Source organism: Cuculus canorus, unplaced genomic scaffold (genome assembly GCF_017976375.1).
Source record: "Cuculus canorus isolate bCucCan1 unplaced genomic scaffold, bCucCan1.pri scaffold_114_arrow_ctg1, whole genome shotgun sequence".
In the NCBI taxonomy this organism is placed as follows: Eukaryota; Metazoa; Chordata; class Aves; order Cuculiformes; family Cuculidae; genus Cuculus; species Cuculus canorus.
This window is the reverse complement of record NW_026527760.1, coordinates 18269-34379: the sequence shown is the minus strand read 5'-3', so window position 1 is coordinate 34379 and position 16111 is coordinate 18269. Positions and strand designations below refer to the sequence as shown.

The 16111-nt window shown below is 51.4% G+C and overlaps 2 protein-coding genes across 2 annotated transcripts; both read left to right on the top strand.

The window, feature by feature from the left end:
* Positions 1-790: 790 nt before the first annotated feature.
* LOC128850605 (olfactory receptor 14A16-like) lies at positions 791-3786 on the top strand. The gene is made up of 2 exons (XM_054055566.1): positions 791-862; positions 2854-3786. The coding sequence occupies exon 2, from the start codon at positions 2863-2865 to the stop codon at positions 3784-3786; it is 924 nt and encodes a 307-aa protein (XP_053911541.1). The 5' UTR covers positions 791-862; positions 2854-2862.
* A 9634-nt stretch (positions 3787-13420) lies between these two features.
* Positions 13421-14032, top strand: LOC128850601 (olfactory receptor 14J1-like). The gene has a single exon (XM_054055561.1). It carries the CDS (start codon positions 13421-13423, stop codon positions 14030-14032), a length of 612 nt encoding a protein of 203 aa, XP_053911536.1.
* Positions 14033-16111: the final 2079 nt, after the last annotated feature.

Here is a 16111-nt window from a genome sequence, read left to right as displayed (position 1 = left end):
AGATTCTGGCACGGTTGATGGGCTGCCTAAAAGCTTTAATCAAAGTCACTTTTCTTTCTGTCAGTATATTTCTACGCATAATCACGTTTGCTGTACTTTCTGTGAATTGTACAATGAGCAATTGATAGTTGCTTGAAGGCTGTGATGATTGTAAACAGAGAAGTGGGAGATGTGTGCATAGAAGATTCCACTGTCGCACGTATAATAACGCGAGCGGCCGATGCCTGAGCATCCCCGGAGTATCACCAGCAAACACAGAGCCAGCGGCCGAGGTGCTGAAGCTTGCTAGAAGACCTTGGAATCTTTAAAAGAATGTATAAATCCAAGTAAAAAACTGAAGCATAAAGACAAGGAGCACAGCTGCAGCATTAGTCATTACTCGGTGGAAATTCATGGGGTAGATGTTGACTGAGTACAGAGGGACTATATAAGCCTTTGCATTTCACATTACATTAATTTCATTTGTCACCCCAAAAGGAAGTCCTTGCCTTTATTCGCTACAAGGGTTTGGGCCTTTGGATTCTGGAAACATATCCAGGTTGACTCATTATCAGAGCCGCCTTTACTGTGCTTTTCCCAACCTTTCATCACTGCCTCCACTTTCCTGCTCTAACGGGGCCCTGGAGGTGCTTTCTCAGCAGTGCATCACAGGGACCCATTAACACTACAAGAAACTTTGGAGTTTGAAACTGAATTTTACTTCTTTGAGAGGTTTGTTCAACTTCCTCTCAGGGTCTGAGGTTCATGGACTCAGCATCAAACCCACCAGAGGGGTCATTACAATGCCCTGGGCTGCTCCTCTGCAGCTGAGCTGGGCTGGGCTCCTGGCACTGAGAGAGCTCATGCTCTGCCCAGGAACTCTGCAAAGCCCAGCAGGGCTGAGGGCTCTGCCAGGGTTTCTCGGAGAGATGAACAAGGCAGAGAGAACTTAAAGGTGGTCAGGAGTGGGAGGATGACTGAGAGCTGACCGGAGGAGAAATCTCTGCAATCCTGGACACAGTGAGTCTGGGTGCAGGGCAATGCAGGTGTAGATCCTGTGGGCTCTCCTCAGCTGGCACAGCCCCCAGCTCATGGGATCTGTAAGGAGGGGCTCTTGTGAGGCACTTTGGAAGGGCTGTGAAGGCAGGGGGTGCAGCCAGGGGTGCCCCGGGCTGTCGTTCAGAGCAGGGTCCCTGCACCATAGGGGTCTGTGTGCTGGAAGAGACTCTGCCACCTCCCGGAGTCAGTGCTCATCCTGCCCGGGGAGATCCCCGCTGTGCTGCAGGGAGAAGCTGTGGCTGCAAGAAGCACCTCCTGGCAGGAGAGGGTCTTTTTTGCTGTCCAGGGATTGCTGCATGGGTCAGGGCTGCTCCCAGCTCTCAATCACCCCAGGGGGATTCTGAGGGGACTTTTCAAGGGGAAAGGACAAGGAAGGGATTACATTGAAGATAAGGAGCTTTCCTGAGTCTGTCTTTTCAGTTTTCTGCTCTTGGGGAATTCAGAGAGAGAGATGGGGGAAGAGGCTTTCATGCTTGAACAAATCTCTGAGACTCCTGAGCTGTAGCTGTGAGTGACCAACGGGTCCAAGAGGAGCCTCCTAAAGCACCTTGAGCCACTCCTCTGCCTCTGGACATTATCAGCATCAGCTCTGCTGGACCCACCAGATTCTCTTGCCCTTTGGAACCTCCAAACAGGACCACGAGCCCAGGCAAAGCCCTGCAAAGAGGAAGGTTTGTGTAGATGAATGCCCAGAGTCTGGGATGGGGTCTGTGAGCAGGGTAAAAATAGGAGAGAGGGAAACAGCTCCAAGGAGAAAGTTCTCCATGCACCAGGAATAGGATTAGGGAATGAGAAGAACCCCCTCCTCTGCAGCCACAGCTCCAGTGCCCTCTCCAGAGCACAGGGGCTGAGAGCAACTGCCCGGCAAGGTTGGTGTCTGGGAGGGGGTGAGCACAGCTGGGGAAGGGGAACGCTGTCTGTGTGCCCGGCTGCCTCTGCCCTGGCCTCTCGCAGCCAGACCCTCACTCTCTTTCTCCCTGTTTCTCCCCTTGTCTCTGTTCTTGCTGTTGTTCTCTCATTCTCACTGCCAGGCTCTCTGGGGATGGGAGTTGCAGCTGTACAGTCCCCCACTGCCCTGGTGGCTCCTTTCCTGCAGTTGTGTCCATGGGAACCCGTGTCCCAGCTTTGCTCTGAGCTGTGAGGCTGTGGGCAATGCAGTCAGTGGGGCTGGGGAAGGAGCTGAATCTCCCTTCATCAAATGCCATCACATGACACATTTCTTTCTTTTTAGGCATCCTTCCTATCTGAGAACTTCCCTCTAGAATGCAAATCTGTCCTGTCACATCTTGGTTTTACCTGAAATGCCTGTGGAGAAGCTCAGAGAAGTTGCAGCCAAGGAAATGCTGTTGGGTTTGTGAAATGAGCTGTGTGTGTCCTGGGCTGGAAGTGGGTGCTGAGACCTTAGCAAAGGGTGAGAGGTTGTGAGGTGGATCCGTTTGTGCTCAGTAGTGGCTTCTCAGGGTATATGTGAGTGTGATCCCCCTTCATCTCACAGGCAATGCTCTCTCCTCACAGGAATTGCTTTGTTGTCCCTGAATGGAACAGAAATTCTTAGGGTATCAGACATCCATGAAAATCTCCAGCTGAGATGGGAGAGAGCTGAAAAAAAACCTCTCCCTCTCATTCATGTTGGAGACAGTGGAGAAGTTTTAACTGGAATATTAGAACACTGGGGCTGCCCACACCATCCCCATAACCCTCTGCTGCAGAGCAGGGATGACTTCTCGCAGCCAGTGGATAGAGTCCTGGCTCCTGCCAGCACATTCAGCTGGCACCATCTTCAATTCATGTTTGTGTTCAGTGCTTCACATCCAGAGGCAGCAGATGTCCAACAGCAGCTCCATCACCCAGTTCCTCCTCCTGGCATTCGCAGACACACGGGAGCTGCAGCTCTTGCACTTCTGGCTCTTCCTGGGCATCTACCTGGCTGCCCTCCTGGGCAACGGCCTCATCTTCACCACCATCGCCTGTGACCACCATCTCCACACCCCCATGTACTTCTTCCTTCTCAACCTCTCTGTTCTTGACATGGGTTCCATCTCCACCACTGTCCCCAAATCCATGGCAAATTCTCTCTGGGACAACAGGACCATTTCCTACACAGGATGTATTTCCCAAGTCTTTCTGTTTGCCTTTTTCATTTCAGCAGAGTATTTTCTTCTCACCATCATGTCCTACGACCGCTACGTTGCCATCTGCAAACCCCTGCACTACGGGACCCTCCTGGGCAGCAGAGCTTGTGTCCACATGGCAGCAGCTGCCTGGGGCACTGGGTTTCTCAATGCTCTGCTGCACACGGCCAATACATTTTCCCTGCCCCTCTGTCAGGGCAATGCTGTGCACCAGTTCTTCTGTGAAATCCCCCACATCCTGAAGCTCTCCTGCTCAGATGCTGCCCTGAGGGAGTTTGGGCTTCTTGTGTTAAGTGTCTTTTTATCATTTGGCTGTTTTGTTTTCATTGTGGTGTCCTACGTGCAGATTTTCAGGTCAGTGCTGAGGATCCCCTCTGAGCAGGGACAGCACAAAGCCTTTTCCACGTGCCTCCCTCACCTGGCAGTGGTCTCTCTCTTTATCAGTACGAGCTTTTTTGCCTACCTGAAGCCGCCCACTATCTCCTCCCCGTCCCTTGACCTGGTGATGGCAGTTCTGTACTCAGTGGTTCCTCCAGCACTAAACCCTCTCATCTACAGCTTGAGGAATCAGCAGTTGAAGGATGCAGTGTGGAAACTCATGTCTGGCTCTTTTTAAGCAGCCACAAAGTGCCCATCTTCATCTGTGTGTCTCTTGCAGTGTACTGCACTGCAGAACCAGCCTTTCTTTAGGAGCTTATTTAGATTCATGTTGGAAGATATTTTTTCTTGGTTTTGATGAAGCTGTTGACATAGATATGTCATTGTTCTTCGCACTGCTGTGTCCGTGTTTCCCTGTCTTGTGTGACCCATAGACTGTGTAAATGAGCAGCCGTGCTCTGTTGTTCTTTAAGGAAAATAAAAACCCCAGCAGCCACTTCTTTGTCCATGATCCTTCCTCCAGGACTTTCCCAGGAGCTGCTGGGTCACCTCCAGATGTGGAGGGGGAAAGAGTCCAGCACTGCAGAGAAACAGCACTTGGTCTTTCCAGAGCTGCTGTCTTGGCATCTCCATGATCTTCTGAGCCCTTGTGCTGGTGGAAGCTCTGAGTGCTCTGAGCTTGGTCACTCTCCTGCAATTGGGCCGTGCTGGGATCACAGGAGGGGACAGGCAATGGGCATCTCTGTGACTGGGCTGATGGCCATGGAGTTGCTCTGACGGCCTGTGGGACTGAGAGGGCCTCAAGTTCACTTCACTTGGAGAACAACGTCCCCTGGAGACTGCCTGAGTGCAGCACTGGGATGTGCTTCCTTGGACCGACGTCTCCGTGTCCATTCCTGATGGTGTGGGGCATCTCAGCTGAGTGCAGAGCAGGGTGACCAACCACAGCTCTGGGAGTGGCAGCAGGAGAACAGAGACCCTGTGACTGCTGCTGTGCAGAGCCGCTGCGTGAGCACGGGGAGGGCTCTGTCTCTGAACACCCTGTGTGTGAGATGAGGGCACAACGTGTCACAGGTCAGCCCCAGCTGGATGGCAGCAAACAATGGGAAGGAATTCCTTCCCTACATTAATCAGGAAGGGGAATCAGAAAAAAGAAAAGAAGTCTGAAGCTTGGAATAAAAAGATGGATTTAATAAAAGCAATAAAACCTCACACTATTAATATCAGTAATACCTGCACTAATGCTCACGCTGGTGCCAGGGCTTGCTTTAGTACCAGTGGTAGTGGCAGCATCATAGAATCACGTCGTAGAATCATGGAATGGTTTGAAATGGATGGAACCTCAGAGATCATTGAGTTACAACTCACCTGCTGTGGCCAGAGACACCTTCCACTGGATCAGGTTGTTACAGCCTCATCCAACATGGTCTTGAAGTCCTCGGCAGTAATACTAAAGCTAGTGATAATCTATATTTAATGATACCGAGGCATTTGACCCAATTATACATCACACACAACCAGCAAGTGTCCTCTGGACACCCTGGGGAAGCTGAACCAGGGACATCTTCCCAGGTGAGTCCCAAACAAAGGCAATTTCCATGCCTAGCTGCACCTCCCAGCCAGGAGGAGTGACTTTTACTGCATTCTCACTTTCGTCCTTGACTTTTCTCAGTGATACCCAACTCCATCACCATTATTAAAAATAAAAAGGGAACCCATTTCCCATTGACATTTCTCGCACCCCAGTCCCACAGCTCTCGCCACTGCTGGTCTCTCAGCCAAGCCCTTTCTCACACAGCTCCAAACACATCAGGGGCTCATGGCCTCGTCTCATCAAACATGGAGAACGTCCATGGATTGGGATCCCCCAGCTGCCCTGGGGCCTTGCTCAGTGTTTCCCCCTGAAAGGTTTCTCAAAGCCCAGCTCTCTCAGCCTCTCCTTGTCCATAATGTGCTCCAGCCCCAACCATCCTTCTGGGCTGGGCAGGACTCGCTCCAGGCTGGGCAGGGTCTTCCTTGTGCTGGGAGCCCCGTCCTGGACACAGCAGCCCTGATGTGTCCTGTGGTGGGTTCACCTTGTCCAGCAGCCAGACCCCCCCCCTCAATTGCTCACTCCCTACCAAGAACCAACAGGACAGATGGAGAGAGTGAACCAGAAAAGCTCATGGGCCGAGGGAGAGCGAAGGAGTTCAGGGACCAATGACTGTTGCTGGCAAAGACACGTGGACTTTGCTGAAGGTCTGTTTAATTTATTGCCAGTTAAGAAAGGTTTGGATTATGAGAAACAAGAACAAAACATTAAAGCCCATTCCTCTCCTGATTTCTCCCACGCTCAAATGACTCCTTTGCTCCCAGTTCCTCTGCCCATCCCATCCCCAGGAGGAGCATGGAGGGTGGTGAAGAGGGGGTTAACAGTCAGTGAAGAACATCTCTGCTGCTCCTTCCTCCTCACACTTCTCCCCTGCTCCAGTGTGGCTCCTCTCCATGGGATCCCATCACATTACAGGTCAAGGCTCAGTGTGGTTCATTCCTTTCTCTCTACCCGTGGGGCAGTGTCAGGGCCCTGAGAGCATCCATGGGCCTTCATGGCCCTGACCAGCATCACCTGGACCTCCACCCACCCCTCTGTCCATGGCCCAGGAGACCAGGTTTGACTGACATCCCCAGCTTGAGCTAATCTGTAGGTGTGTGGGTCTGCAGACACAGACACAGCCTGTCCTGTCCATGGGCCTCGTTGAGTCAGACTTGCAGAGTCACTTCCCAGGGTGGTTCTTTATGGGGTTAAAAATAGAATGTCATTGTAGCCATCCCAGTGCCAGAACCCAGGAGATTCACAGAGGCATAGGGCCATCCTTCTGCCTTTCTTTTCATCGCTTGGTCAGGTCTGAAAGGCAATATAGAAAAGCAGGTGAGGTTTCAGGGTGCAGATGATGGAAAGGGGGGAGCAGAGCCATCACATGAAATGATCTAAAATCAGTTTATTCAAAACCATTCTCTTCCTTTCACAGAGCTCTTAAGTCTTCCACAAGAACCTGGAAGCTCTGAGATGCCTCCACCTCTCTCTCTTTTAGCCTAAAGCACCCCATGGGCTGGAGAAGGTCCAGGAGACTGGCAGAAGGATCCCGCTCCTCTGGACAAGAAGGTGGATGTTCTCAGGTATCATAGAAGGTGTGGAAGACGGATAGCTGTGTTCATGGAGCAGATCAAATGCCAAAATACTCGCTTTTAACTGTGGCCTCGGTGCCTCGTTGGTGTCTAAAGTCTCTGTGCAGATGCTGACATGGACTGAGCATCCTGGTCTGAATTCAGAGCTGGCCCTGCTTGGAGGTGGGCATTGGACTGGAGGTCACCTGAGCAATCTTATTCCCTAGGGTTTTTCTTTGAAAATAAAATATAGAGACCCACTTAGCAGGTTGCCCCGAGCCTCTCCCTGCAGGCCAAAGTGTGCCCTCACACCCCCTGCTGTGGGCCCTTAACTCCATCCTGGCAGACCTCCTGCTCTCCAGTTTCTCCACTTCCTTTTTGAACTGTGAGACTCTTTGGGTCCTGTGGCATCATTCTGGTGCCAGAAGAGTGAGGGCAGTGATTGTCTCCTTTGCACAGCGTCAAGAGTTGCTCCCTCTGCTCCCTCCCAGTGAGTGGCTGTGGGTGGGCAAGAAGTTGTCAGGGGGACACGGCCAGGACAGCTGACCCCGGCTGGTCAGAGGGAGATTCCACAACATAGATGACATGGTCCGTCATAAACCTGTGGCAGGAGAAGGAAGAAGTGGAGATTTTTATAGCTCAAGGTGACGGGTAGTGGTAGACAGGTGGGGTGTCAGTCTGCTTGAGGGAGATGACAACTGATGGTATTTGCATTTTCTCTTGGAACTTCCTCAGCCTGGAGAAGAGAAGGCTTCAGGGAGACCTCATAGCAGCCTTCCAGTACCTGAAGGGGGTCACCAAGAAGGCTGGGGAGGGTCTCTTTACAAGGGCATGGAGGGATAGGACAAGGGAGAATGGCTTTAAATTAGAAGTGGGAAGATTCAGATTAGACATTAGAAAGAAATTCTTCACAAAGAAGGTGGGGAGGCTCTGGCCCAGGTTGCCCAGGGAAGCTGTGGATGCCCCCTCCCTGGAAGTGTTCAAGGCCAGGTTGGATGGGGCAGCCTGGTCCAGTGGGAGGTGTCCCTGCCCATAGCAAAGGGTTTGGAACTGGATGGGCCTTAAGGTCCCTTCTAACCCAAACCATTCTATGATTCTGAAAAGTACAGAAATAAACTAATATTATTTTTTTTTTTAGGTTCACTTTAAAATCTTCCTCTTTAACAACACTGAGATTGGCTCCAAGGAGCTGTACAAGGCTTGAAGACCTGAAGAAATCTCCAGGCAGAGAAAGAGCTCGTTAAGGCTTTCTCTATTTTAATGAGACCCAGGGTGGATTTGCTGATGAGTGCTGGAATCTCAGCTCCTTAGAAGAGACTGAAGAAACATCTCAAGAAGTCAAAAGCAGAACTCAGAGTAACTTGAAGTCTTAATTGGTCTCAGTGAAGATTGTTCCTGACAAAGCCTCCCCAGGGACTCGTTAGAGCTGAGAATTGGAGGCCATGATTGCAGGCAGGCAAAGGTGCTGTGCAGGCAGCTGTGATGCTGAGAAAAGCCTGGGTTTGCTGGATGAAGCAGAATGGCCAAGGCCTGACCCCCAGCCCTGGGCAGGCAGATCTCGCTTGGGCCACAATGACATTGGTGTCATGAACATTCTCATGTGGCTGAATCAAGTTGGGAGCAGTTATTTCATGTAATTCCAAATACAGGCCTGTAGAGTTATGGGAGATGCCAAGGCTCTCACATATCTCCATGGAGGTGTAGAAGAGTTGGGTCATAGATGGGCAGGGTCATAAAAGTGTTAGGTCATAGAAGAGTGACAGAAAACTTGTGTTTGAGAAGAGTCAGGTGATAGAAGGGTTGAGTCATAGAGGATTAACAGAAGAGTGCAGTCATAGAAGGTTCGTAGAAGTGTTGGATCATAGTATTCTCATAGTGGAACCGGGTTATAGATGATTCAGGTCATCAAGTATTGGGGCCGTGGAAGAGTTGATTCATTGAAGTGTGAGTTTATCTGGGTGTTGGAAATGTTTGGTCATAGAAGGGTCACAAAAAGGTTGGTTTAGAGAAGGGTTGGGCAATAGAAGACTCCTAGAACAGCCAGGTCATGGAAGGAACTGGTCACAGAAGGTTCCTAAAGAGTCAGGTCATAGAAAGTAGCATCATAGAACAGTCAGACCACAGTCATGTCATAGAATGAAGTGTTGTGTCATAGAAAGGCTCGAGTTATGGAATGGCCTGGTATTATAAGAGATGGGTCACAGAAGAGTTGAACTATAGACGTGTCAGGTAAAGAGGAGTAAGAGAAGATTTCAGCCATAGGAGGTTGATAGAAATTTCGGGTGATAGAAATCTCAGGTCATAGAATTTTCAGGTAATAGAAGCACTGAGTCATAGAAGCATGAGCGTTTATTTGGATGACAGAAGAGTTTGGTCATAGAAGGGTCATTGAAGAGTCAGGTCACAAATTGGTTGGCTCACAGATTATTCAGGTCCTAGAGGAATCAGGTCCTAGAAAGTCATAGAAGGAACATAGAAGAATTGGGTCATAGAAGGCTTGATTAATAGAAGGCTCGAGTTTTAGAAGAGTCGGGTCATAGAGGGGTCATAGAAGAGTGGAGTGGTAGAAGAGTTTGTTCGTAGAAGAGTTGGTTAATAGAAGAGATGGGTTATAGAAGGGTCATGAAGTATTTGGGTCATGGAAGAGTCGAGTCATAGAAGCATGAGAGTTTAGTTAGGAAAATGAAGGATCAGATCATAGAAATGTCTTAGAAGAGTCAGGTCATAGAAGTGTTGGGTAATAGAAAAGTTGGGTCATAAATTATTTGCATCATAGAGGAGTTGACTCAGAGTCAGGTCATAGAAGAGTCATAGAGAAGTCAGGTTATAGAAAGCCATAGAAGGGTCAAAGAAGAGTTTGGTCATAGAATGCTTGAGTCGTAGAAGACACGTATTATAGGAGTGTTGTGTTATAGAAGGCTCCTGGAATAGCTGGATCGCAGAAGGGTAGGGTCCTAGAAGTGTTGGGTCACTGAAGTGTGAGGGGTCCCATAAAAGGGACACTGAAGAGTCGGGGCATGGAAGACTCGAGTCATAAAAGAGTCATAGAAGGGTCATATAGGCATCAGATCCTTGAAGAGTCATTAGAGGAGTAAGGTCATAAATGGCTCAGGTCACAGAAAGGCTGGGTCATAGAAGGTACAGCTCTTATAAGCTTCTGGTCATAGAGGAGTCGGTTCAGAGAAGTATCAGGTCAAAAGTGTTGGGTTATAGAAGGGCTGTGTCATAGCAGGATGGTGGGACACAATGTACCCAAGGGAAACCCAGTCCCCTTCTCCTTCACACATCCAGAAATGGAATCAGAGGGGACAAGATCTGAGGGACAGCCTTTAGCTTCCCTGTTCATCCACTGACCATTTCTGAAATGGACATCAAATATTGTCATTTTACTGTTCCTGAAGCAGCAAACACTCATCATGGGGCCCTTGACCGGCCTTTCAAGTTGATACTGATTCTCAGCCTGGACCCTTGCTGAGCTTGGAGGATGCTGTCCTTAGAGACCATCCGTCCTGAGCTGTGTGACCATGTCCCAGATCTGTCTCCCACAGAACGGCTCCATCTCCTCCTGCCTGTGCCCCTGGCAGAGGGCATTGCTGCCCATTGGGCCTGCAGCTGTGGCACCAGGAAAGATCATCCCTGTCATGAGGAAACCTGGGACCAAGTGTCCAAGACCCAGTGTGTGCAGAGGCTTTGCCTGGAACAGAATCATGGCTGAGACAGAAGAGTGCTGAATGTCTTTCTAGTCCCGGGCCAGAAGATCCAGGATGAATGACCTAAATTCACTCAGTGGAATACATTCTCCCAGCTTGGAGAAATGATATCATGTTCCTGGTGTCCCTTCTAATGAAAAGACAAACATGAAGTGACGCTTGTGTCCAGTTATTTTTGTAAAAGGAGCAATGACACAGCAGGACAGGAGTGTCTCTGCCAGCTGAGAGAGGGAACATCAGGGATGGCTTCAGGCTGTTTCTCAGCAGGTTCCCTGGAGCCCCAGGGACACCTGGAGGGAGCCCCGAGGGGGCAGAGAAAGGGCTGCCTTGGGCTGCTCCTCTGCTGCTGAGCTGGGCTGGGCTCCTGGCACGGAGGGAGCTGGTGGCAAGTGGGCAGCGCTACAAAGAGCCATCTCTGGGCAGGAGCAGCTCCTCTGCAAAGCCCAGCAGGGCTGAGGGCACTGCCTGCAGGCAGCGAGGGGAGAGGAGGGAGGCACAGAGAGGGGAAAGGCAGGGTGGGGTGGGAGGAAAGAGGAGGCTTCATTTGGAGAAAGATCTTCACAGCCCTTCTCCAGGTGAGTCTCTGGGTGCAGGACAATGCAGGTGCAGTTCCTGGAGGGATCTCCTAAAGCCAACACAGCCACAGCCTGTGGGATCTGTCAGGAGGGCTCTTGCTGTGTCTTCAGTGAAGTGAAATACCAGGGTCAGTGCTCAGCCTGCCCGGGGAGTTCCCCATGGAGGGACAGAGAGAAGGTATGGGGGGAAGAAGCACCTCCTGGCAGGAGAGGGTCTTTCTGCTTTCAAGAGGTGCTGTGTGAGTCAGGGCTGCTCACAGCTCCAAATGCCTTCAGCATATTTCTAAGAGGACATTCTAAAGGGAAGATCAGGGCAGTGATTACATTAAAGATAAGGAACTCTCCTGAGTTTCCCTTTTCACTTTCCTGCCCTTGGGGAATTTCAGTGGAAAAGTGGAAAAAAAAAGGCTGTCATGATTGAACAAATGAGCGAGACTCCTGAGCTGTGTCCTTGAGGGGTCAGTAGGTCTGATAGGAGCCTCCTAAAGTGTCTCCAGCTGCTCCTCTGCGCACGGACACCACCAGCATCACCTCTGCTGGACCCACCAGGCTCAGTCTGTGCTGTCCTTTTCTGCTTATAAACAAGACCCTGTGCCCAGCTTTACCCGGCAAACAGGCAGGTTTGTGTAGGGCTGGGGGAGAGCAGAGAGGGTCAGATGGGGTCTGTGAGCACTGACAGGGAGAAGGTATGGACAGGGAAACACCTCCCAGGAGGAAAATGTCCATCAGAAGGCATTGGATCACGAAATGAGAGGGGAATTAATACAGCGATGTTGTGGGAGGGAGAATTCAGAGAGCTCTGTGTGCTCCCCTCCAGGGCAGCCCCTTCCTCTGAGCAAGCCCCCTGGCCTCCTCTCGCCACCCAGCAAAGCCTCTGCCCTCAGGGCTCTGGGCTCCAGGGCTGAACCCCCTCCTCTGCAGCCACAGCTCCAGTGCCCTCTCCAGAGCACAGGGGCTGAGAGCAACTGCCCGGCAAGGTTGGTGTCTGGGAGGGGGTGAGCACAGCTGGGGAAGGGGAACACTGTCTGTGTGCCCGGCTGCCTCTGCCCTGGCCTCTCGCAGCCAGACCCTCACTCTCTTTCTCCCTGTTTCTCCCCTTGTCTCTGTTCTTGCTGTTGTTCTCTCATTCTCACTGCCAGGCTCTCTGGGGATGGGAGTTGCAGCTGTACAGTCACCCACTGCCCTGGTGGCTCCTTTCCTGCCGTTGTGTCCATGGGAACCCGTGTCCCAGCTTTGCTCTGAGCTGTGAGGCTGTGGGCAATGCAGTCAGTGGGGCTGGGGAAGGAGCTGAATCTCCTGTAATCAAATGCCATCCTGAGGACATTTGTCTCTCCTTGAGGTTTCCTTCCAAGCTCTGACCTTCCCTCCATTATGCAAATGTTTACCACAGCATCTTGGTGTTACCTGAAAGCCTCATGGAGAAATGCAGAGATGCTGCAAGAGAGAAACTGTTGTTGGGTGGGAGAAAGGAGCCGGGTGTGTCCTGGGCTGAAAGTGGGGTGCTCAGACCTTAGGAAAGGGTGTAGCATTGAGTGGTGTGAAGTAGATCCCTCTGCTCTCAGCTGGGCCTGGTGTTTTTTTCAGAGGAACATGGGAGTGTGATCCCCCTCTGTGTCAGAAAGGTGCAATCCCAGGGCAGCTGAGACCAAGAGTGAGGGACAGAGCAGCTCCCCTCCCTCTGCACTGAGCCACAGGCAATGCCCTCACATTGCAGGACTCCCTCTCTTCCCCCAGAGTGCAGCAGAGATGCTGAGCGGTTCTGACAGCCAAAAGCACTGCCCAGTGCTGATGCTGTGAGGCCCTTCTACACCAGGAGCAGTTCCCCAGGACAAAGCTGATCCCCAGCAGTGTCCCCTGTCCCCACTGTCCCCATCACCCCCTGCTGCAGAGCAGGGCTGACTCCTCGCAGCCAGCGGGCAGAGGCCCTGCTCCTCCCGGCACATTCAGCCGGCACCGAGCAGGGCTGCAGGCACGGAGCTGAAGGAAGGGCTGCGAGAAAAGGGACAGTGTGTGAGCAGCAGGGAGAGGGGAAGGAGAAATGGCTTTGATTTTGCTCAGAGACATCTCTCCTAATTTGTCACTCTCCTTTCCTCCTGTGAGAGTGCCCCATGTCCAGAGGCAGCAGATGTCCAACAGCAGCTCCATCACCCAGTTCCTCCTCCTGGCATTCGCAGACACACGGGAGCTGCAGCTCTTGCACTTCTGGCTCTTCCTGGGCATCTACCTGGCTGCCCTCCTGGGCAACGGCCTCATCTTCACCACCATTGCCTGTGACCACCATCTCCACACCCCCATGTACTTCTTCCTCCTCAACCTCTCTGTTCTTGACCTGGGATCCATTTCCACCACTGTCCCCAAATCCATGGCCAATTGATGGCCATGTGTTTCTCAAGTCTTTCTGCTTGTCTTTTTCATCTTAGCAGAGTATTCTCTTCTCACCATCATGTCCTACGACCGCTACGTTGCCATCTGCAAACCCCTGCACTACGGGACCCTCCTGGGCAGCAGAGCTTGTGTCCACATGGCAGCAGCTGCCTGGGGCGCTGGGTTTCTCACTGCTCTGCTGCACACGGCCAATACATTTTCCCTGCCCCTCTGCCAGGGCAATGCTGTGGAACAGTTCTTCTGTGAAATCCCTCAGATCCTCAAGCTCTCCTGCTCACACTCTGACCTCAGGGAGGTTGGGCTTCTTGATGTTAGTGCCTGTTTATTGTTTGGCTGTTTTGTTTTCATTGTGGTGTCCTATGTGCAGATCTTCAGGGCAGTGCTGAGGATCCCCTCAGAGCAGGGACGGCACAAAGCCTTTTCCACGTGCCTCCCTCACCTGGCCGTGGTCTCCCTCTTTGTCAGCACTGGAACATTTGCCTACCTGAAGCCCCCCTCTAACTCCTCCACATCCTTGGACCTTGTGGTGTCAGTTCTGTACTCAGTGGTGCCTCCAGCACTGAATCCCCTCATCTACAGCTTGAGGAACCAGCAGCTCAAGGATGCAGTGTGGAAACTGATAACTGGATGGTTCTCTGAAGCAATGAACTGCTCATTATCTTCTGTATAGCAGTTATCCTGCAACTCATGGCAGGCCCAGACTGGCTTCTGTATTATTCGTTGGTGTTGCTGGTTTTTAATTATGATAATATTGTCATCTTTTTTTTTTTTTAATTCACTGTCTTCTCTTTTCTTACTGATTGTCTGTGTAAATGAGGAGCTGCACTCTCTGTGTGTTTCAACAAAATAAAGGAATATTCAATGACTTTTGTTTCCTGATCTCTTTCCTTCAAGGCCGTTTTGGAGCTGCAGGGACAGTTCCTGTGGGCATGGATGGAGGGGAAAAGAGTCCCAGCACGGCAGCCCTGCCAGGCACCAGCGCTTGATCTCCCAGAGCTGTTCTCTCTCCCCTTCCACACTCTCCTCCTCACCCCTTGCCTTGCTGGAAGGCCTGAGGGCTCTGAGCTTGGTCACAGCGGTGCTGCGTGGCAGTGCTGTGCCCGCAGGCAGGGACAGGCAGTGGGCACTTGTGGGACAGAGCTGCCTCCACAACAGCCTTTCCATAGAGCAAAGGGATCTCCTCAGGGCAGAGCCTGAAGGCTTAGGGCTTCTTTCAGGGTTTCCCTGAAGGGCATGTTCAAGAACCTGAGCCCTAGATGAAATCACCGATGTAAAGATAAGCACTGCAGGTGTGATGGGTTTGGGAAGGCTATAGTTTTCTTTCACATCCAGGCCTCCTCTGGTAGATCTTCAGGACAGGGTCTGGTCTGTGCCTATGTGCCCTGGAGCACCCACAGAACCTGCCCCAGGACAATCATCCTGGAGTAGCCCCTCAAAACTACCATTCCCAGCACTGCCCTCTCTCTCCAGCTTGGAGACATTCTTTGTCCCTCTCTGGAAGGACATGGAATGAGGAGGTCAGAGTGAATGTTCACACTGTTCAGATGAGATAAGAGCACGTACATCACGTGCGTTCGGTGAGATGAACCCAAGAGAATACAAACAGCCCTTCCTTGGCTTCCATGAAGGTCTGTGGGACAGAAAGATTCTCAAGGTCACATCATCGTGCGGTCAACATCCCAAGAGTGAGTGCCTGAATGCAGTACTGGGATGTGCTTTCTTGAACTGAGGTCCCTGTGTCCATTCCTCATGACATGAGGCATCTCAGACAAGTACGGAGTGGTGGGATACACCACAGGTCTGAGTGCATCTGATTCTCTGGGAGTCCAGAGAAACCCTGTGACTCTTGCCTTTGTGTGTAAAGAGGAAAAACTTGGTGAACATCTTTGGGTGAATGAGAGTCCACGAGGCCAGCTCAGACATGGACTCCTGACAGAACCCTGGCATTTCTGTGTGTGCCTCCAGGAACAAAGCCCACCGGCCCAGGGAGATTCATATCACGTGCCTTAGACAGGCTCAGTGCAAATGATTCTGCCTGCTGCATCACACTGTGCGACTCTTTTCATCTCACTGTGTGACTCTTTCCGTGAGCTTAGTGTCATCCGCAAATTTGCTGAGGGTTCACTCAGCACTGGTGAGACCGCACCTCGAATCCTGTATTCAGTTCTGGGCCCCTCACCGCAAGAGGGATGTTAACGCTGTGGGGCTGGAGAACAAGTCTTACGAGGAACGGCTGGGGGACCTGGGGTGGTTTAGCCTGGGGAAGAGGAGGCTGAGGAGAGACCTTATCGCTCTCTACAACTACCTGAAAGGAGGTTGTGGAGAGGAGGGAGCTGGGCTCTTCTCCCAAGTGACTGAGGACAGGACAAGGGGGAATGGCCTGAAGCTCCACCAGGGCAGGTTCAGGCTGAATATCAGAAAAAAATTCTTCACGGAAAGAGTCATCGGGCACTGGAACAGCTGCCCAGGGAGGTGGTCGAGTCGCCTTCCCTGGAGGTGTTTAAGGAACGGGTGGATGAAGTGCTTAGGGACATGGTTTAAGGGAGTGTTAGGAATGGTTGGACTCGATGATCCAGTGGGTCCTTTCCAACCTGGAGATTCTGTGATTCTATGATTCTATGACCCTATTGCAGCCTTTCAATGTCTGAACGGGCTTTAATGATAAAGATGCTGAAACACTGGATCAGGTTTCCCAGAGAAGATGAGGATGCCTCATCATTGGTAGTGTTCAAGGTCAGGTTGGATGGGG

Excerpts from the sequence above, each read along its gene's own strand:
- LOC128850605 (XM_054055566.1), top strand. The coding sequence starts at position 2,863 with ATGTCCAACAGCAGCTCCATCACCCAGTTCCTCCTCCTGGCATTCGCA.
- LOC128850601 (XM_054055561.1), top strand. The coding sequence starts at position 13,421 with ATGTCCTACGACCGCTACGTTGCCATCTGCAAACCCCTGCACTACGGG.